Below are 22998 nucleotides of genomic sequence, written 5' to 3' on the forward strand. Positions count from 1 at the left end.
TGACAGCTAGGTGAGATGTTATATGTATTGTATTAATAAGGGAACTGGGACCCAGAGAAGACAAGCGACTTACCTGAACTGAAGTCAAGCAATTACACAGAGACAGGCCCAGACAAAAGCCCAGGTGTGCCTGTCTTTAAACAACTACACTCATTCCAAGGTTACCTAAGGACCACAAGCTCCTAAAACAGTAATGCAACATTTATGGAATTTTCAGGGCTATGTTTAGGTAGGAATTTCATAAAGACTTTTCGAAGGCCATGATGATTTTTCCATATGCTATCATACGTGAAAAATATTAAGCCTTTTATTATAAGTAGTGCTAAAGATATGATCACATTATGATCACAAATATGTCTTTAAGGACACCTTCTCACTTTACCTTACAACTTTTAAGAGAATTGAGTAGGCTAATCCATTTTGGTGGTGATTATTGATAACTATAAGCAACTCTAAAATAAACCAGGAAACCTGATCATTTGGCTTAATTCCACATACAAAGGGCACACAATTTTAGCAGGTTGCTATGGAAATCATGGGTAGTACTTTCAGGGTTGACTATCACTGACATTGGTAGTAGTATACATGTCCTTTGAAACATTCCAACTTTATTGGACGGAAGTGCTTTCTATTTACACACTGACCTAGAAGTCAGGAATTGACATCATGAATCTTCTGTCAAAATTACAGCCCCAGACTGGGAACAAAATTAATATATTCTTGTAGGTTGCAGGTAAAGGGAAAGACATATTAACCTTCATTCACCCTCCTCCCTTCCATCTTCTTACCCTCTCTCACCCACCAGAAAAGAACCTTAGTTAATATTACAGGTGAATTGCGTCAACACTTTAAACTTGTCCTAATTGTGTTAATTCCCGGCGTTAAAGGTCCCTCAACCTGCATCATACGGTACCCTAGTTAAGTTTGGGTAGGAACAAGCCAGATAAACTACCATTGCACTTACTTGTTAACTAACACGGCAGCTACTAACTTAACAAGAACATGTGGGCCAAAAGTGCATAGTCCAGCACTCTCACCAACCAGGGCTGAAGGGTTTATTATCAAAAAAGTCTGACAAAGTACCTGCTTTAGAAAGAAAACCACTCTTAGAAAAAGGATGCAGAAATGCCTTATCAAAAAGAAGATTATTCAAGTATTAAAATAAATTTGGTTTTAGTGAAATCCTGAAACTTTTTGTCATTTGTTTGGGTGTATTGTTGATGTTTTTTAAAAAATGGGCTGGGTACAGTGGCTTACGACTGTGATCCTAGCACTTTGGGAGGCCAAGGCAGGAGGACTGCTCGAGGTCAGGAGTTCGAGACCAGCCTGAGCATGAACGAGATCCCATCTCTACTAAAAATAGAAAAAATTAGCCGGTCATGGTGGCACGCACCTGTAGTCCCAGCTATTTGGCAGGCTGAGGCAGGAGGATGGCTTGAGCTCAGGAGTTGAAGGTTGCTGTGAACTAGGCTGGCACCACGGCACTCTAGCTGACGCAACAGAATCTCAAAAAAAAAAAAATTAAAAAAAATATATATATATATATTCAACAGCTTCCCTGGGCATTCAACTCACTAAACATTCCCTCAAGTGTATGCAATTTTTCTGACTAATTTTTTATAAGAATATTGGCTGTGAAATTGTACCACTTTCCACTCCACTACAAAAAGGGGATTTATTTTTCTAGGAGGCTAAGTTTCCTCAGTTATGAGGGATAGGAGTAACATAAAAATTCCTTTTAGTACAGTAAAGAGAGATGGTGACTAACTCAATTATGGAAAATGATGGTTCATGAAAGAGACTGTGCATTAACAAATACTTAATGAAGCTACAAGAGCCTTTGGATCCACATTGTATCTAACAGTTATGTATCTAAACATCATCATTATCCATGTCTAATTAGTCATTAACAGTTGAGAAGCTTCTAAAAATAAAAATTGCCTAGAGGGGAAGGTTAAAACCAATCCTGTGGTGTCGGACTGGAATTGGAGGTATTAGTAAGAACTCATGGTTCTCAAACACATACACAGATGAATAAATGCGTAAATATAGGTGCATTTATGTCCGAGCTATAATACATATTTATATACCCTAACTCTCTGTTGAGAGGATCTAGAATCAAGGATACTCTCAAAGCAATCTGCACATCTATAGCCTAGATCTTGGTTTCTAAATATCACTTTTCAATAAAAGGAACCAGACTCTTTGGAGAAATGGTTGATTCCAGGGCTGGGGGAAGGAAAACACAAGATGTTGCTGGAGCATCTTATAGTTTCAGAAAGTAGGAAAGTGTCCAAAATGAAAACAATAGGGCATGTGAGAGAAACACAGAAATCAATCTCAAAGAACTCCCAAGGGCTAAAGCTAGAACAATATAAGCAACAAAATAAATTATACTCCATAGAATAAAATATCCATGAGTTCACACAGATATAAATAAAATTTAAAGTAATATATAAGTGGATGAGAAGGGACAGCTTTCTCTTAAAAATGAATTCCAATTAATGAATAAGGAACAAAGGAACTAGAAACTCACTATTAGAATATACCACAGATCCATTAATGAATGTTAAAAATAGAAGACAAAAGTTTGAGAAACAGGATGTCTGCAGATTCTCAAAATATTTTTCCCCAAGATATATATTCATTACAAAAGGAAAAATAGTAACTTTACAGTGGAGAAACACGGCAGACACCACCATAATCAGGTGATCCAAGAGAAATTTAGACACAGTGACATCAGGGGAAAAAGACATATCAATTCTGTAGTATTTGTATCCCAAAAAACATACCCTCAATCTAATTATGAGACAATATTAGACAAACCCAAATTGAGGGAAATTCTACAAAATATCTGACTGGTACTCATGGAAACGTCATGGTCATGAAAGACAAAAAAAGACTAAGCAACTATCACAGATTGGAAGAGACTAAGGAGACAATGACAACTAATCCTAACTAACAATGACAACTAATTTTCTGAAACAGAAAAAGATGTTAGTGACAAAAATATAAATAAAATCTAAAGTTTAGTTTTAAACACAAAACAAGTATTACTGGGCTACACTAGCAGCTGCCTTCACTTCTGCTTCAGTCTGTCTGGGAAATCTGTATTTTCTATTGAAAACTCAGCAGAGATTCATTCCAGTGACCAGAAAGACCTGGGAATCACTGTCCTCGGGAGTGGCTTCTCACCTGGATGAACATTACAGTCACTGAGGAACCCTAAGATATCGTGATGATTAGGCCACACCCCAGAGCACAGGAGCGAGTACTCTTCAAAGCCCCCAAGTGACCCCCAAATGTCAGCGTATCTCAAGCTGATGACCACAGGTGAGTGGATGATTCCCAGGCCCCTCCTGTTTTCAGGAGTGAACACAGTTGCAGGGTGTGTTTCCTGTTCATTTCCTGCCTCGCTTTGCCCTAAAAGAATTACTTTTTCCACTATGATTTCAATCGTAGGACTATCAGTCTATAATGGTTATGGTTTCATGCTTTGTTAGAATATATGAGAAATCAAAGTGGCAAATGACTTCTAGAATTTCACCTACTGCCACCCCTTGACCTAGCTGGAGATAGCTTCTCTATTTGCAGTTCAAGTTGAGTTCAGATAAACTCCAGAATGTTATAACATTCTAGAGATTACACTGCCCTGTCTTCGTGTTTTCCTGGGATTCATCTTACGCAGATTTCTGAAGGTCTCTTCCACATAGATATGCGCTAAGGTTAAGATGCTAAACCAAAGGCACACAAAGTTCTAAACATGATTTCATCACAGAGCTAAAATGATATTCTAATAAAATAAGATCAGCATGTGTTTTTTTTCTACCGTTTAAAAAAATGTCTTTCCTATAATGTCTAAAGCAAATCATTCTAGATTATGTAATAGGCTTTAGAGATAAGTATTTTTCTAAAACAAGACACAAAAACAAAAATTGGTTTCTATTTTTGATTAGATAAAAAGCAATGTAAAACACACACAAATTACCTACTCTAGAAATGTTTCTATAATTTTTTCTCTAGTGAATCTGGGTTAGTTTTGAATATTTAATACCTAAGAAATGAGTGTAAGATATAAGTTGTCTAAAATCAGTGTTTTCTCAAGAGGGATGAAACTTTTGTTTAGACCCTTTCAGAGAGTTGTGTCAAACTCCTCTAGACCAGGCCTGCATAGTTCCTAACTTTTTGGAACATCTAAAGGCACAGTGATGGAATTCAGACATGTTTTCCCAATGCACAAAGGTGAATGATCCCACACCTGGATCACGTCTACACTCAACCAGGCACTCTAACCAACTGAGTGGAAGAGCTCAGCTAACTGCGAGTGTGTAATCAGGACCATCTGGGCAAACTAGAAGTGGTACTATTTATGTAGCCATTTGCTGGAAATCTGTCCAGCTGTGTAATTCATAAACCCAGAGCAGCAAATAATTCAGACATACTAGTTAATGCAAACACAAATAATTTATTTGTAACCCATCTACTGGACTCAGTTGTGGCATAATAAATATTTGCTGGATGAATTGAATTTTGTTTCCTTTGAAGAAATAGTTTTAGACATGCACTATAAAGTTCTGTGTTGAGGAAGTTGTGTACAACCTGCTGCCTCAAGGCCACATATGGCTCTCAAGGTCCCCAAGTGCAGTCCCTCAACCAAATCCAAACTTCCTTTTTATTAAAAGGATTTGTCTGTAAAATTTGGATTCAGTCGAAAGGCCTGAATCCAAAAAGGGATCCAGAAAGCCACCTGGCCCCAAGGGCACAGGTTCCCCCACCCCCTAAACATATTCATGGCCAATCTCAAAGCCACTGTCTCCTAAATTCCTGAGCTCACCTGCAGGTAAGAATAAAAGAGGCACGTGTGCTGTGAAAATGAAGATTTTAAGAGAATTTACTCCCCTAACCTGCCTGTTAATAGTAACATCCCCAACCCTGTGCTGCCTGGCCACAATATATCCTCTCACTAGGCCTTAGCATTTTCAGTCCACATTCTCACTTGGCTAGTGAACCTACTACAACAGACCTGCAAATTTATCAGAATCCTCTCTCTCAAAAACAGCTACCTGTGCAGGGGTTAAGGAGCTATCACTACTCATACCTCAGTGGCAAGAACACAAAGACCCAGCACTCCAACAACTTAAGAGGAGTTAGGCAGGAAAAGGAAAGGCATAATTTTAAAGCTCATCAAGGTTGTTAGTTGAAGAGAGTGGGAGCAAAAAGATGACTTTGAAAATGGAACTCAAAAAATGTTTAACTCAAAAAATTTGGTGAAATACCACTCTTATCCAGGAGAGGAGGAGGAAATTCTTGCTTTAGCTCCTTCCTTCCTCCTTGTTCCAGGACTCAGAACTTCTGGTTAGTTGAGTTCTATGGTTAATTACAAGACAGTAAAGTTTATTTATTTATTTATTTTGAGACAGAGTCTCACTCTGTTGCCTAGACTAGAGTGCCATGGCGTTAGCCTAGCTCACAGGAACCTCAAACTCCTGGGCTCAAGCAATCCTTCTGCCTCAGCCTCCCGAGTAGCTGGGACTACAAGCATGCACCACCACGCCCAGCTAATTTTTTCTATATATTTTTAGTTGGCCAACTAATTTCTTTCTATTTTTAGTAGAGACGGGGTCGTCACTCTTGCTGAGGCTGGTTTCGAACTCCTGACCTTGAGCGATCCACCCACCTTGGCCTCCTAGAGTGCTAGGATCCCAGGCATGAGCCACCACACCCAGCCAAGACAATAAAGGTTAATAACATCATTTCTATGAGGAAATGAAATTCCACTCAATAATCACTTTTGTAATTAATTAATTTAATCCATTGCCCATGCTAGATAGAAGGAACCTGATTAGTTTTGGATCCATTCACCTCATGTTATCTTAGGATTTCAGGAAGCAATGAGTAATGACAATGTGCTATGGCTGGGGTTCCACACCCCCAGCCTCACCCCTACCCCCCCCCCCCCGCCTGAAGTTCACGGTTTCCAAACTTAGTATGAAGCACTCAGCCTCGTATCACATCCCCCACTTACATGGTGACTTGACTCTTACCACATGTTTACATTATTAAATCTCACTGAGCTTTTTGGAGTCAACCAGAGGTGCCCAGGTCCTTTAATAAAGAGAGAAAAGGACTGAGAAGCACTGATGCCCTCAAGGCTTCTTGGAATCCCGTGCAGCTGGTGAGGATGTGAAGACCCAAGGTCAAGTCTCACTTCCGGTGAGAACAGGTCTGGGCAACAAACCTGGGCAACCTCTGTGCCTGAGCTCTCGCTAATAAAAATGGCCAGGTGATGCCCACCCCCACTCCCGTCCCTTCCAGCTCTAAATTGCAGAAAGACTCTGGATTCTACAAGCTCTTCTTAGGACTATGAGTTTGGCTAAGAACATCTTACCAAATAAACTATCTTCACTTGTTTAAAAAACATGGAAACATGATTTTTTTTTAAATTCCCAATTACTAACAAAGCAAAGAAATCTCCTATGGTTTTTAAAATCATAAATGTATACATTTTCATTCCAAACACATAAACCATGAGAAATACTCTTTCAAAACTCAAACTGTCACCTTTTAATAAGAGGAGTGCCCGAGTGTGCCTTGTAAGGCCTGGGCCCTGAAAGCCAGGATTCTCCCTCTTGCCACACACACCCAGGTTATAAAGTCAAACTCCTATATAATCATTAGCTTATTAAGCAGATATCAAATTCCATAGACCAAACATCACCCATTCAGAAAATTCAAATTTCTTATGGGGCAGGGAGGTGACTCATGGGACTTCAATGTTCTAGCAGCAATATAAAAGGGAACCGTTAATAAAATGCAGCCTAAGCAAACACCCCTTGACCTCTCTGGAAAACACCAGCAGCAAGAAGTCACCGAACTTCTTCCTGTGATGGACACTTTGTGTATGTGTCAGTGCTACTTACTAAGTGAATTTTTAAAAGATTTCATAAAGAGTCAGCTATGTTCACTACTCTCCTTTTTGACCCGTACAATAAATGTACATGAGCCCATATGTATATACACTCCGTAATATTAAAATGTAGATTTCAAAAGCAAATTGCCTACCTGGGTAGCACCTGACTTCCATTCATATTCAAACAACATCTTTCCTTTAGTTCCTGAGAACTCTGAACAAGTACACTTTTACCAAACAGATCCAAAAGCAAAAAGCACACAGAATGTAACATTTTTAAAGGTAACAATAAAAATTGTTTATAACTTTAAAACTAAAATCAGATTATGAACCACAGATTTTAGAAATGAATTTGTCTTGATTTTATGCCTGTTTTTATAAAAAATTCATCCTTTATTTTTAAAAAAGACATTGAAAATACACATTTACTTCACATTATTTTTAAAGGAAAACATTCAACAGGTAGAATTAAATTATATTGTTCTTAAAACACCTGATTTTGTTTTCTTAACGCAGACTTCTGGAACTTACACTAAGCTTATATAATTTGTTCTATTTTATATCTTGTAACAAGTGAGAAAATTCTAGATTAAAAAAATTCAGAAATTTATATTTTTCCCACATATTTCAAGCTTATGAAGATTTTTTTGTACATAATCACGAAGAAAGTAACTACAATCACTCACCATAATATATCAGAATAAAATGCCAGTTTCAAAATATTACCTTAGCTTTCGAAAAATTTTGGTTGGAACCAAAATAAAACCCATAAAAATTGTAAATGATTTTTATACCTCAACTACTATACTTACATGCAAAGAGAATGTGAACCCTAGTTTTAAAAAATTCTCATTTTAAATCAGCAATTTCATTTTTTTCTAGGCAGAAAGCTATTTACTAAAAAACAACAAATAGAAAAACATAGAAAGATGGTGTAGGGCAAGTAGCAAAAGATTTCTGTTCTATATAACACTTAAAAGTTAACAAAATTCACTACAACATTATATTTTCCAGGTTAAAGGCATTAGCCACTTTCTTTTGGTGGGTGCCCTTCCCTCTTCTCTCAGCAGCATCCAGATTGAGCAGGCCAGGGGATGGGGACAATGACAGATTAACTCACCAGGATACCAGGAGAGGCCTTGTCATGGTAAACATCTTGAGTTTTACTTAATGAGCCTTCAGGAACCTTCTCTTCATCTTCACTACTTTCTTCTAGGTAAAACATCTTAACATTGAACTAGCTTATCAAACATGTCTTTTTTCGAAGATGAAGGTATCATCAAAACAGAAAGTTGCTCTCCTGACAAACTGAGTGCAAACTGTTTGCAGACACAGCGATATGGTTAAAACTGAAAGGAAATAGCTCTTTAATAAAGAGCAACACGTATACGACTTTACCAATGAGATTTGCTCAAAATGCCTCAACCCCTCTCCAAAGGAGATAAGCAGGGGCATGGGACAGAGTGTGCCATGTGTTTACACTGATAGGTACCAAGACTCGCCCAATCACATGACAGCCACTGAGGCTTCCATCACACAGGACAGGGATTGAGTTAATAATTCTCTAAAGCAATCACATCCTCACTTTTACAAATAGAAACAGCTATACACATGGAGAAGCAACCTTATATAAACAAACCACGTGAGGGAAATAATTTACATACATTTCTGAGCATTTGTGAGCTTCCCAAAGTCAGCCAATTCATGTAAGCTTTACAGAGCCCAACTACTAAACATTATTACTTTGTCATACTGGCATGACCCAGTATGTTTTCAGAATTCTGGAAGATACTCTGCTCAGCACTGTAAATAACAAGCAAAATTTGATTTCTAGAGTATGATAATGCAACACTGTAAAACTTAAAACATTCCTGGTATTTCCTTGCCAGCTCTCAGTAAGTCAAATAAAGTAACTTTAGCTGAATTTTGCTAAAAACATAAAACATACTTAATATACACGGACAAAATATATTAGATTTCTGAATTAAAATATACTATTTTATTCAAACTATCATCTAGGATTGTACTGCTCATTACAAATAATCACCAGCAACAGAGCCCAAGACAGAATGTACTAGGGGAAGAAAGACTGAGGCTGACAACAGGAGGAAAGGCCTAACAAGTGAAGCGCAGTGCAGATTCTAGCAGGGCAGAGGTCACTGGGCAGTACTCTGTGCAGCAACATTTGCCTCAATTGCCTCTTACACAACAAGCAGCCCCCAGGCCAGCCACTTGGTTTCCTGCTAGCCTTGGTTTCATTTCACTGTTTTGATCGATGACTCACAGAACGTCCTGGCTGCAAGGGAGCACGCACCATGGAGCCATTAAGAGGTGAGCTCACCTATGTGGACACCAGGCACGCACCTACAGTTTCTCCCTATGGCAACTTGTGAATTACTCTGACCCCCCAAGGCTGGCACCCAACTTTCTGGTTCCAGCTCACCACCTGCAGGGTGGCACTTTTCAGTCTTGGTCAATAAATGTCAAAATCACAACCAACAGTGCTTAACATCCCTATAATTTTCAAAGGAAAATGCTACTGTAATGTCATATTTTTTCTCTACAGGCTAAAATAAAAATAAACAGCAGAATACTGAGAAAAACTACTTTTGCATAGCATCTTCAATGATCTTAAATAAATAAAAAAAGTGGTTAGAAGTTGGAAGCTTTTTACCCAAGACCTAAATCCTTCAAGAAATAGTCTAAGGAAACAAAACTAAAATGCTAGTCAGGAGACCAGAATCTTGTTCAGATTCCACAACTGATGCTTGATGCTAAGTAAAATATATATTTGTATCTGTTTTTCTAATACTAATCCCTTAAATATATCAGACTAGGTATAAAGGATTTTTAAAGAAAGTATAAGTATTTATTTAAAACTTCCTAACCTGAAATTTGCTTATTTGAAGTTGTGCTAAATTGGTTAAACAGAAATACCTTTACACCAAAAGCTATGTCCTCATTTTGCCATCAAACATGAAAACAATTGTACTCTCCCACAGTGCCTGTACTGTGGAAATGCAACCCCTTCCTCCTGGATTACCAATAAAGATGTGAGAAAACTAAGCTTTGATTAGTAAAAAATCATGATGAAAATATTTTTATATTTTCATAGCCTCAATTACAAAGCCTCAATTACAAAGAATTTCATAATATCCACCATTATTATTCTATAGTGAAAGACTTAAATGCATTTTTGCATGTTAAAGGCTACTCATGGCAAAGGGACCTATATGTGAAAGGACCAAAACAAATCTGTTTTAATTTAGAGTCAAATGGTTCTCTTATCATCTACTCTAAAGCATATGAAGTGTTTCTTCCCCTATCTAGAATTATTTCAAATTCACTGTTTAAACTGTGAAAACAACCCCAAAAGGACTGATAGGTTTTATTCAAAACCAAGAGAAAACTCCTCTTGCTATCACTCTCAGGTTTTTCAACAATCTGTAGTTTAACTGCTTATTGGATAACGGCTATACAGTTTACTCGCTTCCAGTGTCTCAGAATATCCTCACACAACCCCCAAACTCTAAATAGGATAGCTAATGACTATTCCACTGAACTATGAATAACTGAATGCAAACAGATATTTCCAGGAACAGAGGAGAAAAGACAGGAAGAGCCTCTTGAGGTCAGAGGCCAAGCTTAAAGTGACTCTCCCAAAGAAAAACTTCTTTGAAGACCTATTTATCTTTAAAATTCACACATTTTGCATTATACTCTGGTAAGTCTACTTCGTAATATGAAGAAAAAAATAACTGGCCAAAGTTTACCTCTATCAAGTTCAAGGGTTAATGTACCACATTTAATGTAAGGCTTAGAATATCTCTCAGTGTACACAGCTCCATTTAAGGAGCTTAGAACTAAACAACCTCTGAGGTCTACCCCTTTTGACACCAATGTTCTAGGCCAAACTTTTACCAATATTTTGAGATGAGAGAGAATACTGAAAGTTACCTGGCTGAAGCATTCAAGTGTAACTGACCATTAAGAGTGTAGAGCTAAACAGCCCAGGTAAGAATCAGAATCATGCCCTGACTTCTGTGTCACAACTTCTGGACAGAGCTGTGAACAAAACAAAGCGAAAAGTGAAAACTCTCTGGGCTCCTGGGGCAGCTTCACAAGGATTGGGGTAGTAGGGAAAGCAGGGGACCTATTAAATGCATAATCGTTTCTGTTTAAATGTTTGTCTTTTTCCTCTCTCATTTCACCTCTGAATAGCAGTTTGCACAGTGATGCAAAGCAGTGACACCAGAGGTATAAAGAAACTAGAGCTATATCAACCCATTTCACTCTAACTCAAATCTTATTGAAATCCAAGTCTTATTACTGTCAAATTTTAAAATAGCAAATAATTTTATAAGTGTGGCAGGTTTGTCGGACCCTGGAGCCTTTGCTTTTAACCATATTGTTGATGTTTAATTAACAGTTTGCTCTTTATCATATTAGTAGGCTTCAAGAAAATACCACCCATGCAATTGGAGTTTTCATTTTAATAAAAATCATCATGACTGCTGCCGGAAAGAGATGGCTGACAGTATAAATTATTGACCTGTGGGCCTTAAGTGGGCCTCTAAAAAAGCCATCCAACCCTGCTTTGTTTCTGTGGTCAGCTCTCTCCCCAAATTTCTGCTTCTTTTTCAAACGTCCATACTTCTCAACCTCTGACTGCATCCTGCCACTCTATTTCCCCATCAGAATGTGCAACATTTCATATTGTTATATGTGGGTTCATTTGTGTTCTTCAGGAAATAGTGAACAGTAAAAATGGCTAAAATAATTTGCTATGAGAATAACTTAAGGAATTTACTTTTACAATGTTCAGAAAATTCTAATGCTACATTTAAATCTGTTACAAAGCAAGGATTTTATTTAACTGGTGAAATTTTAGTTAAAATGAGAGTAAACAGAATTCCTAGATTATTGTCTTCAGAAATTGAATCTGCCTACTTCAATCTAAGGTTCGACAAAGATGTATAAGGCAAAAATTGCAGTACTGATACTCAGTTTTATACATGATAATAGTTATATCACAGACGTACAGATGAAAGACAATTGCAGATGGAAGGAGTAACTGCATTCTCTGGAGAGGGTAAAGCCTGAAATAATGCACTCAGTAGTAAAAGAAAAAGAGGTAAGTAAGGTCATCTTTGCTACTTTTAGAAGTTAAATGCCTGTAGTATCTAAAATTTAATCTTAGAATGTCAGGACATTCTAAGGATCCAAAAAGCCAAGAGACGTATATAATCTAAAACCAACAACATTAGAAGAAATGCTCCCTCTTCTGTGGATATAGCACCACAGAAATACAAGTGCAGCATTTTATTACAATTTGTTTTTCTTTCAGATTCAACATACTTTATAAAAAGGCTCTCTGAGGAGCAGGACATTCAGTTTGTATAAAAATAATTAGCCTTGGCAACAAATTAATTTTGTTCAAGTTTTTAATGTATACTTTAATCATAAAACTTCTGAATGTGAAAAGGAGTAAGCACAAAACTTCTGAATGTGAAAAGAAGCAAACAAAAAACCTAAGCTAAATGTTCATGAAAAGTTATATAATAAACCATATATACATAAGTATTTACACTGATACCATATTAGAAAATACAATCCTGGCAGCTTAGCACTATTTATCTAGTACACACATCCTCAAACTACGGCCAGCGAGCTACATGCGGGTGTTTTTGCCCATTTGTTTTATTACTTCAAAATAAGATATGTGCAGTGTGCACAGGAATTTGTTCATAGTTTTTTTTAAACTACAGTCCGGCCCTCCAATGGTCTGAGGGACAGTGAACTGGCCCCCTGTTTAAAAAGTTTGAGGACCCCTGATCTAGTACTTACTCTGAGCCACACCCTGGAGTAAGTCCTTCACATATATTATCTCTGATCTACACAACTTCCATGAAAGACAGATTTGCTTTATCCCTTTATTTTGCAGATGAAGAAATAGAGGCTCAGAGAGGTTATGTGATATAGATCTCAGGTCAACCAGCTAGAACTCAAGATGTCTTTCATAGTACCCTTGGACTTATTAAATTGAAACTCAGATTTAACGTGCTAGGTATTTTTAAAATCTCAAATATTATGCGATGAATCTAAAATAATACCTAGAAATATATTTAACCAAGAAGGTAAACACTTATACAATTAAAATTATAAAACATTACTGAAAGAAATTAAAGATGACCTAAGTAAATAGATATCCGTGTTCAAGAATGGGAAAACTTAATATTGTTAAGATGTCGATGTTACCTAAAGTGATCTACAGATTCAACGCGATCCCTATCAAAATCCCCAAAACCTGAAATCCACATGGAGTTACAAGGACGCCTAAATAGCCAAAATAATACTGAAGAAGAACAAAGTTGGAAAACTTACATTTCTTTATTTCAAAACTTATTATAAGACTATGGTCATCAAAACAGTGCAGTACTGGCATAAAGACAGACATACAGACCAACAGAATAAAATTTAGAGTCTAGAAATAAACGCAAACATTTATGGCTGATTTTTAACAAAGGTGCCAAATCCATTCCATGGAAATAGTCTTTTCAACAGATGGTGCTGAGACAACTGGATTTCTACATACAAAAGAATGAAGATGGACCCCTATTTCACACCATATACAAAAAATTAACTCAAAATGGACCAATGACCTAAAACCATAAAACTCTTAGAAGAAAACACGGAGGTAATCTTGGATTTGGCAAATGACCTTGGATTTGGGAAATGATTCTTACATATGACACCAAAAGCACAAGTAACAAAACATAAAATAGATAAGTTAGATTTCATCAAAATTAAAAACTTTTTTCCATCCTTTGACATTATCAAGAAACAGAAAAGATGTATAGAAATGGAAGAAAATATCTACAAACCATGTATCTGGTAAAAGTTTACTATACAAAGCATATAAAGAATTCCCACAACTCAACAACAGAAGGACAATCAACTTAATTAAAATACAAAGGATGTGAATAAGCATCTCTTCTTTGAAGATCTACAAATGGCCAGTAAGGACAAGATGCTCAATACCATTAATCATTAGGGAAATGCAAATCAAAACCATGATGAGATACCACTTCATATTCACTAGTACAGCTATAATTAAAAAAAAAAAAAAAAGGAAAATAAGTGAAAAGAATGTAGAGAAATTGAAACCCTTGGTGAGAATATAAAATAAAATAGTATTAGCTACTGTGGAAAATAGTTAGGCAGTTCCTCAAAAAGCTAAACATAAAATTACCATATAATCCAGCAATTCCACTCCTTGGTCTATACCTGAAAGAACTGAAAACAAGAATTCAAACAAGTACTTGTACACCAGTGTTCATGGCAGCATTATTCACAATAGCCAAAATGTAGAAACAATTGTCCACCAACACATGAATGAGTAAACAAAATTTATATATCCATATAATGGGGTATTATTCAGCCATAAAAATAAAGTTCTGATACATGCTATAGCAGGGATGAACCCTGAAGACATGCAAAATGGAATAAGTTAGACACAAAAGGACAAATATTGTATGATTCCACTTATGAAACAGGCAAAATTCATAAAGTAGATCAGAAGTTACCATGGGTTGAGAGTAGGGTAATGGAAACAGTGTTTTAGAAATAGTAGGATACATGCACAACATTGTAAACATAATTAATACAACTAAACTGTAAACTTAGAAATAGTTAAAATGGTAAGTTTTATATGTATTTTACCACAATAAGAAAATTATGCAATGAAATCCTAACTGAAACCTGAGACAATGTCGGTATGGCCCAGAGTTAAAATGAGAACATATTCATTGTTGGCAATAAATATCATCACCTTCCATTCCTACACTGTCACTAACTAAAGTTTTCTGCACTCAACTCTACTAAATAGAAAGCAATTAAGTATTTCCTACAACCTCATTTTTACCATGGGCATAGTGATTCCACAGCAATGACTTCAACAAAAAATTACACATAGTTTTTGGTTTATGTGTACCTATGCATAACAGAGAGCTGCTTCCTTTGGTCAAAACAATCACATTGGACCAAAACAAATCCACTTCTGATCTCAACTCAAATTCCTAAACTAAGCTTATAAACATCTAGAAGTAACCTTAAAGAATATATAGTCCAAGGGTAGTTTGTGCCATTCTCACTTCTAAGAACCCAGCTGAGCTCTGGAATGTGCCTTTTTTACAGAAAGGTACAAACCAGCAGCATACATGTAGACCCACACAACCAGGTACAGCTCTGTGGTTTGAGGATCTGCTGGAATCCTTCTATAGTAGGTGCCTCGCAGATAATAGGACAGGATCCCTGCCATCAAGGAACTCACTATGTAGGTGAGGGGCACAGGAAAGCAAATGGCTTTCTAAATGTGAATTCCCATTTCAATCAACAGCTCTACACATCTCTTTGTTTTGGCTTTCCAAACCATTTCCCCATTCCTTAAGGCCCATCCAACAAAACACTACTCCTCAGTCTATTTGTACAAATAGTATGAGTCTAATTCACATTCTAGCCCAAATAGTCAAAACAAGACTCAAATGAGTCAGAAGAACTATAGGGCTGGAAGGAATGACCTTAGGGTAAAAACTAGTGCTCTCAGATAGGCCTCCCCAATGCCACCTCTTTGGGCAGGTAAGGCATCCTCCCCAGTGTTTTCCCTTCTTCCAACTTTTGGTATAAAACTGTTTAGTCACACCTACACTCAGCATCTAACTCTGTTTAACATGAATGCTGTCTTTTAAATTAATCACCTCTGAAGGCTACAGTAAATTGATTCCAGTGATCCACCACTGTCCAGCATATCAGTGCTCCTCTTTCTCAAAAAACTATCTTTAAATTTGGGTGCTACAGTACAAGATAAAAATCAGCATCATTACTATATAGTCACACAACTCTTACAGTCCAAAAGTCAATATGATTCATCTCTCTGACATGCATGATTCACCAGATCTTACTCTGAATGGCTTCTGGCTATTTCAAAAAACCTAATCTACCTTGAACGGAAAAGATTTTCCACCACTGAGGATAAAAGGATACACTGCAAGGCTCTGAAAGCAGCTCAAAAAGGAGGGGATGTTTGAAAACATTTTCCAGAATGACATCATGGAAATGCATATCCTGCACCTAAAGTGGGCAATGTACAATTGTGTCCTTCACAGTTTCATGTGTTTTAATAGGATTACCAAGAGTCTCGTTAATATAATGGAGAGCAAATCTGAAGAACTTGAGGCAATTAGACCTTATGCGCAAACTTTAGACTTACTAAAAGTGTTACATCTGTTATTTATAATGTCCATCAATTACATCATCCATCACCTCCATTTCAACAGGCATGATGAAGCTACACAAAAGAAATGACTATTTGCTCACATCCCAGGACAGTATCTTCGCTATCTATCAAATACCTCATATATATGTATCTCCCAGAACAACAGACCCATGCTCTACCCCTTCCCCCTAGAGCATCACTCAGTTTTCCAAAGACCTTGCCAAGAGCATCAAGTTCACCAAACACTATGGAGTTTGCTTCAAACTCCAAAGCCAACTGTAAACTTCTGCCTAAGAGGTGCCAAAGTCAACACTTCATAAATATGTACATTTCATTTTTGAGGCTTGTATTTTTCTAAACCTAACTGAAATTCTAAGGAACATTAATGAGGGCAAAACTACAGCTGTCACCTAGGAGATATCATCAGAATGCCAGGCCACTGTGCCTGTAACTCTGCAGTATTCCCCGATTAAATCAAGACAGTGCCACAGCTTTAAAATGTGACTTCTGCTGCATAAACAATTCACCAACCTCACCTACTACATCACTCATTTAATGACTCCTGTAGGTAGAGAAAAGGGGTTCCACGATTACTGGAAGTATAATTCAAAAAAAAAAAAAAACCAAAAACAAAAACAAGCGCCAATTCATCAGCTTACTTAGCTGATGTCATAAAAGTGACCAGGAGAATTCCTCACCCTTATGGCATACACTTGGTTTTTCAAACACGTCTAATTTCTCTTGCCTTTAACTCTCAGGGATGCAGCCCCCAGCTTCCCCAAAGGAAGCCTACTAGATTGGGAAGCACAAATTCCCCATTTCTCCACTCCTCTCTGTGGAAGCACCTGGGTCTCTTTGTCTCAGTTACACAAAATATGGTGACTGTGAGGCCAAGAAGCAGGGACACATTCCTGCTTCAGGCATCCCGTGCCTGCATCTGCAAAGGGGCCTAGGGAAACGGAGAGAGGCTATGGAGATCAGGATGTCTTTCCCAATGACAATCAAGTTTCATGCCCTGCTTTACGGAGGGACCTCCCTTTCCTGGGTGGATAAAGGGAGAAGCTGTGGCCACTTCCACTGCACTGCTGCTATCAGCGCCACCGTCACTCGGGCTATTTTTAATGTAGCTTTGCAAAACACTCACCAAGTGAAGCTGTACCAGTGTGTTATCACAAGCTGACCTTCACACTCAGCTACCTCAACAAGAGAGAAAGATGTCCAAAAGCAACAGCAAGTCAGTGAAGCAACACTTGGAACGTTGAAAAATAAAGCTCGTTTCACTCACTGATCCTTTCAAGAGCAGTGTCTATTCTGAGAGCTGGGGATCAAGCAGTAAACTTGGCTGAAGAGTGCCTGCCCTCATAGTCCTTATATTCTAATGGAGAGAGAGAGAGATGACCAAGACAACAACATCGGTTAGACTGGAACAACTATTAAAAGGGGCTGTTGCTGCCAGAAAGTGAGGGAGGAAGGGCAGGAGAGGTCCCTTTTGGGTAAAGGAGTTGGAGAGCATAAAACAGGAAAATGTATGACAGTTTTTAAAAACAACAAAGCTCCAGGAAGGCTCTCATCTGAAAAAGAAATAGAGTATAATTAACATAGGAGGACAGAGCAACAGAACCTGGCCAATATGTTCCCATAACTATGCCGAGATATAGACAGCATTTACTTTCTCACAAGACACTGCTGCTGCTCTTTCTTTAGTCATTTTGCCAACCTTCAAATTACTTTAGAAACAAAGCAAGAGTAAAAAAAAAAATGAGACAACTCAGATACTAAGTCATTAAACATTCAGGAACCAACAGATATTTTAGCAGTCACAAGTCTGAACAAAAAATCTCCAGTTGTAATCTAAAAATTACTTCCTGAGAGTTTCTTTCTGATCTTTACTGAAAACAGATGTGACCAAAAGTATCTTTAAAAATATTACTGTAACCAGACATCCTGTTAAACCCAGAGGGTGTCACATGCTTTATCTCCACACTCTCCTAAAACTCACTATTATGGGTTGAACTGTGTCCTTCAAAAAAGATAAGTTGAAGCCTTAACCCTAGTATCTCGGGTGTGACCTTATTTGGACACAGGATCTTCACAGAAGTAGTCAAGTTAAAATGAGGTCGGTAGGGTTGGTTCTAATCCAGTAGGGCTGGTGTTCTTATAAAAAGGGGAAATTTGGACACAGAGACAGACATGCAGCACATAGGAAGAATGACATATGAAGATGAAGAGATGGGGTGATACATCTACAAGCCAAGGAACACCAAAGACTGCCAGCAAACCACCAAACACTAACCAGGAGAGAGGCGTGAACCAACCCTGCTGACAACTTTAATCTCAAACTCCCAGTCTCTGGAACTGTGAGACAATAAATTTCTGTTGTTTATGCCACCCAATCTGTGGTGCTTTTGTTAATATAGCCCTAGCAAACTAATATACTCACTCATTTAACAGTAAATACAAAAGAGGTAACTCACAAGGACAAAGAAAACGGTTGGAGATGACAGGAAATGAAAGAGGTCAGGTTTTCTAAAGATGAAGAATGAATAGAAGACCAAGAAGTAAGGAAGTGGGCAAAACAAACCCACTCATCGGTAAAGATATTATCAAAGGAGCACAGGAACCAACTGAAAGAGCTCCCAGTGGCCAAATCTAGAACAATTTGGGCAGCATAATAACACAGCACTGGATTATACCCAAAGTATAAAATAAATATCCATGAGTCTGTTCCAATATAAATAAAAGATTGAATTAATAAATGGAGGAGAAGATAATTATTTCCCATGCAGAATTCCAAACAATTTATATAGATATTCATTCCACCGTTAAAAATGGAGAATGTAACTCTCTACTCCTTAGGTGTGAACAGTGACTTCCAAGAATACAGAACGGAGGAGGAGGAAAAAAGACTTACCTTATAGTGGAGAAAGCTAACAAACATTACTTCAACCGGGTGATCAAGTGGAGAAACCTAACAAACACTACTTCAACCGGGTGATCAAGGCCAACATTAACAGTCAAATCATGTTGACAGTATGTACCTTGGATACAATGTGATAAGAATGGCACTTTTAACTCTGTGGTCTTCCTCCTATTAACCCGTATTCATGGATTAAACCTGTATTTATCCAGTTTTATTATGAGAAAAACATAAGAAAATCTAACAGTGGGGCACCCTACAAAATATCTAATATTCTTCAACACTGTCAAGGTCATTGAAGATAAACAAGGTCTAAAAAACTACTACACCAAGAAGAGCCTAAGGAGATATGAACAACTAAATGTAATGTGGTAACCTGGAAGGGAAAAAGAACACTAGGTAAAACAAAAGAAATCTAAATTAACTATAGACTTTGGTTAAAAATAATATACTAAGGTTGACTGTTACAGTCAACCTTAATTGTAACAAATATGTATCAGACTAATGCAAGATGTTAATAATGGGACGCTCACCGCAGGCTATATGGGAATTCTATACTATTTTCTCAATTTTTCTACAAATCTAAAACTGTTCTAAAAAACAAAAGTCCATTAAAAAGAAAAGTAATGGGTGGAAGAGAGATAACTGACTTAGCAAATCAGCCAGAGTTGACATAAGAAATACCACCATGAGGAAGCAAGCTGCATCACTTTACAGAAACTTAGGGAAGACTCAGGTCAAAGCGACCCTCCCCCTCACTCTTTAGCTCCTACAACACTAGTTACCTCAAATAGGACACTGAGCTGATTTTTGTCCGAGGAATTTATCAACTGTATTTGGATCTCCCTATGATTCCCCATCCTGAGGATGACCAGCACTTAAGTCCAGCTCACACACAAAGCAGTTCTAATCAGTTGTTCAGTCTCACTCTTATATATAAACAAATAGCCAACAAATAGCAGACGTTTGAGGAAAGCCTAACATAAAAGAAATTAAAACAAATGGGAACCTCTTTGGGAAAGAAATAGAGACAATGTAAAGATGTTCTATAAACACCATAATAATGTCAGAGGCAAGAGAAAATATTGTATCCATGAAAGAAAACAAGATGCTAATGAAAATGAACATCCCAGAAAGCCCTCTTGGAAATCTAAACATTGGCTGAGCACGTTGACTCACACCTGTAATCCTAGTACTCTGGGAGGCTAAAGTGGGAGGATTACTTGAGGCCAGAAGTTTGAGACCAACCTGAGAAACAGCAAGACCTCATCTCTACAAAAAACAGAAAAATTAGCTGGGTGTGGTGGTACGCATCTGTAGCTCTAGCTACTTGGGAGGCTGAGGCAAGAAGTTTGCCTGAGCCCAGGAGTTTGAAGTTGCAGTTAGCTATGATGATGCCACTGCACTCTAACCTGGGAGACAGAGCAAAACGCTGTCTCAAAAAAATTAGCCAGGCATGGTGGCACACTTCGGAGGCTACTTGGGAGGCTGAGGTGGGAGAAATGTTTAAATCTTAAACCCAGGCACTTGAGGTTGCAGTGAGCTATGAGCAACGCCACTGCACCACACTCTAGCATGGGCGACAGCGCGAGACCCTGTCTCAAAAAAACCCCACAACAATAAAATTGAGAAATTTATAGATAGAAGTGTTAGAAGATAAAGCAGAAAACAAATCTCCCAGAAAATACAAGGATAATAAAGTAATGGGCAAAATGAGGAAAAAATGCATGTCAGAGTATCAATCCAAAGGGGCCCCAGTATCTAATTTGTAAGCTTTTTAAAGTACAGTAACAGGAAAAAAAAGAGGAGGGGATAATTATCATACAAGAAAATTTCCCAGAGTCAAAGACACGATTTTCCAAACTGAAAGTTCCCACCAGATGCCCAGCTCGAATGATGCAGAGTACCTGCACGGCTGTGGGCACCACCAAAAGCAGTTACATCAGGAAGACACCAACAGACGATGTTAACGGCATGCAGAAGACTTAGAAATCACCATGTGGACATGGCTACACAAAGCAGGATACACATCATGTCCTCAATCGAAGGTACAGCACCCAGTGCCAGCCACTGCCCCAACTTCATGAGGACATATAGCTGCAGATGATTCTGGATGTGGGGAGAAGCCTTGGCAGGCCCGAGAAGCACCCGCTAGCTTCCCTGGATGTTTTTATGCCCTCTGACCTGTGGAAATTCTGGTGACACACCTGTCACTGGCTAGCCAGGTGCCAGTAACAAAAGAAGGCCAGGACTGAGGTCACTGTGAAGCCAAGTGAGGAGGGTACTTCCCTGGTATTCTGATCACTCCCCAACCATGTCTGGTCCAAGGACTGAGATGAGATGGCAAATCACAAACCAGGGCACTTCATCACATGACGATAAAGTAATAAGATACTTTAAAAAGAGATAAAGTACAGGTGCTAAAAAAATGGGAGGGGGGAAAAGGATAGGAAGAGGGAGGAGAGGGAAACAAATAAAAAAGGCTTGGGACTTCTCACTTCTTAACAGTAACAATTCCAAATTCTAAAGGAAAACTATTTCCATTCTAGCATTCTATTGCTAGCCTATCAATTAAGTATGAGACTAAAATAGTTTTCAGACATATGAGGTCACAAAAAATTTACTTCCCTTTCTCAAAAAGCTGCTGGAGGATGTGCCCCACCAAAATGAGAACACACACCAAGAGAGAGAAGACCTGAGATCTATGACTTAGAATCTAACACAGGAAATTACTGGGATTCAAAGTAAGGTGCTGATTGCAGTGAGGGGTTCTATAGTCCTGTCAGAAACCAGGGGCCTGAATTTGTGATTGGCACTCAAAAAAGTAAAGCAACAAAACAATTGCTGACTACAGAGGGAACAAAAATTTGAACTGGAGAATAAATAAAATCATTGCACATGCTTAGTTTTGAACAATATTTAGTCATGAAAACAAACATATTGAGAAATGTTTCTCATATTAAGAAAAAATGACATAATTATATTGGGAGGTTGGTATAAGGGAGAGAGAAGTGTTATATAAGAGATGAATTCTCATTTTGTATAGTAGGAAATCAATAGAAAATGTCTTAAATGGAAAAATCAAGCCATAGCAGAGTAAGCACACAAACATGGAGTTAAATCCCACCAGAAGCTCATGAATGTGGAGTTAAATCCCAGAATTCTTTTCCAGGGAAAAGAATTGAAAGAAGTTTTTTCTAGGAAGCAATAACCAGCAGTGAGAAAGAAAACCGGTATTGTTCATTATAAACCTCACAGTACTATGTATTTGAATGTTTAAACTACATATAAAAAATGATAGACTTTAAAGTTTCAAAGATGAATATAGTATGTCATATAGCCTTATGAAAAACAGTATTTATAGAAATGAAAACTACTAGGGGAAAGAAAATAAACATCAAGCAAATATATGCATTACAGGGTTTTTTTGGTTTTGTTTTGTTTTTTGCTTTTAATTAGGAAAAGCTCTTTTCCAAAACTCAGCATCAGCATCTGTGATACAGTTGAGCTTTAGGTATGTCTCACTAACAAGAAAAAACAAATGAACCAAGAAATTTAAATATAGCAAAGTTCCTATTAAGTTATCTAGTTCATTCACTTGGAGCAGGGAGATGCCCTAAGACTAAAACCTGTTCTGTTTGAGGACACGGATACCACTGAAAGATTTAGCTACCATTTAAAAGGATGACGTTCAGAAGACTCAAAGAAAAATAAAAAGTCACCATAACAATATAGGGATACTAGTAGTAGTTTTCAAATGGTAGAGAATAAAATTTCATATAGCTTTATAAGGAAACTGGTGTCCATTTCAATGAAAATCAAATATTAGAGTTTACAGAAAAGGGTTAATTACTTGGAGGCTTTATGAACTAGTCAACAACAATTTTTAAGCATTCA

The 22998-nt window shown here is 37.7% G+C and overlaps 1 protein-coding gene across 4 annotated transcripts in view; it reads right to left on the bottom strand.

Moving 5' to 3' along the window:
* Positions 1-22998, bottom strand: part of LPIN2 (lipin 2) — a 95874-nt gene that overhangs the window by 64318 nt on the left and 8558 nt on the right. Inside the window, exons 1-2 of one of the 4 annotated variants that reach the window (XM_075993617.1) lie at positions 8031-8140; positions 1394-1505 (exon numbers count right to left, since the gene is read on the bottom strand). The exons of 2 other annotated variants lie outside the window; for them this stretch is intronic. Coding sequence is in view for 1 of the 2 variants with exons in the window: in XM_012746151.3 (XP_012601605.1) it covers positions 8031-8135 (105 nt within the window). In the remaining variant the exon portion in view is untranslated. Of the gene's footprint in view, positions 1-1393; positions 1506-8030; positions 22379-22998 lie in introns of those variants that run through there. One more of the 4 variants, XM_012746151.3, reaches the window with a different exon arrangement.

This window comes from Microcebus murinus, chromosome 17 (assembly GCF_040939455.1).
Source record: "Microcebus murinus isolate Inina chromosome 17, M.murinus_Inina_mat1.0, whole genome shotgun sequence".
NCBI lineage: Eukaryota > Metazoa > Chordata > Mammalia > Primates > Cheirogaleidae > Microcebus > Microcebus murinus.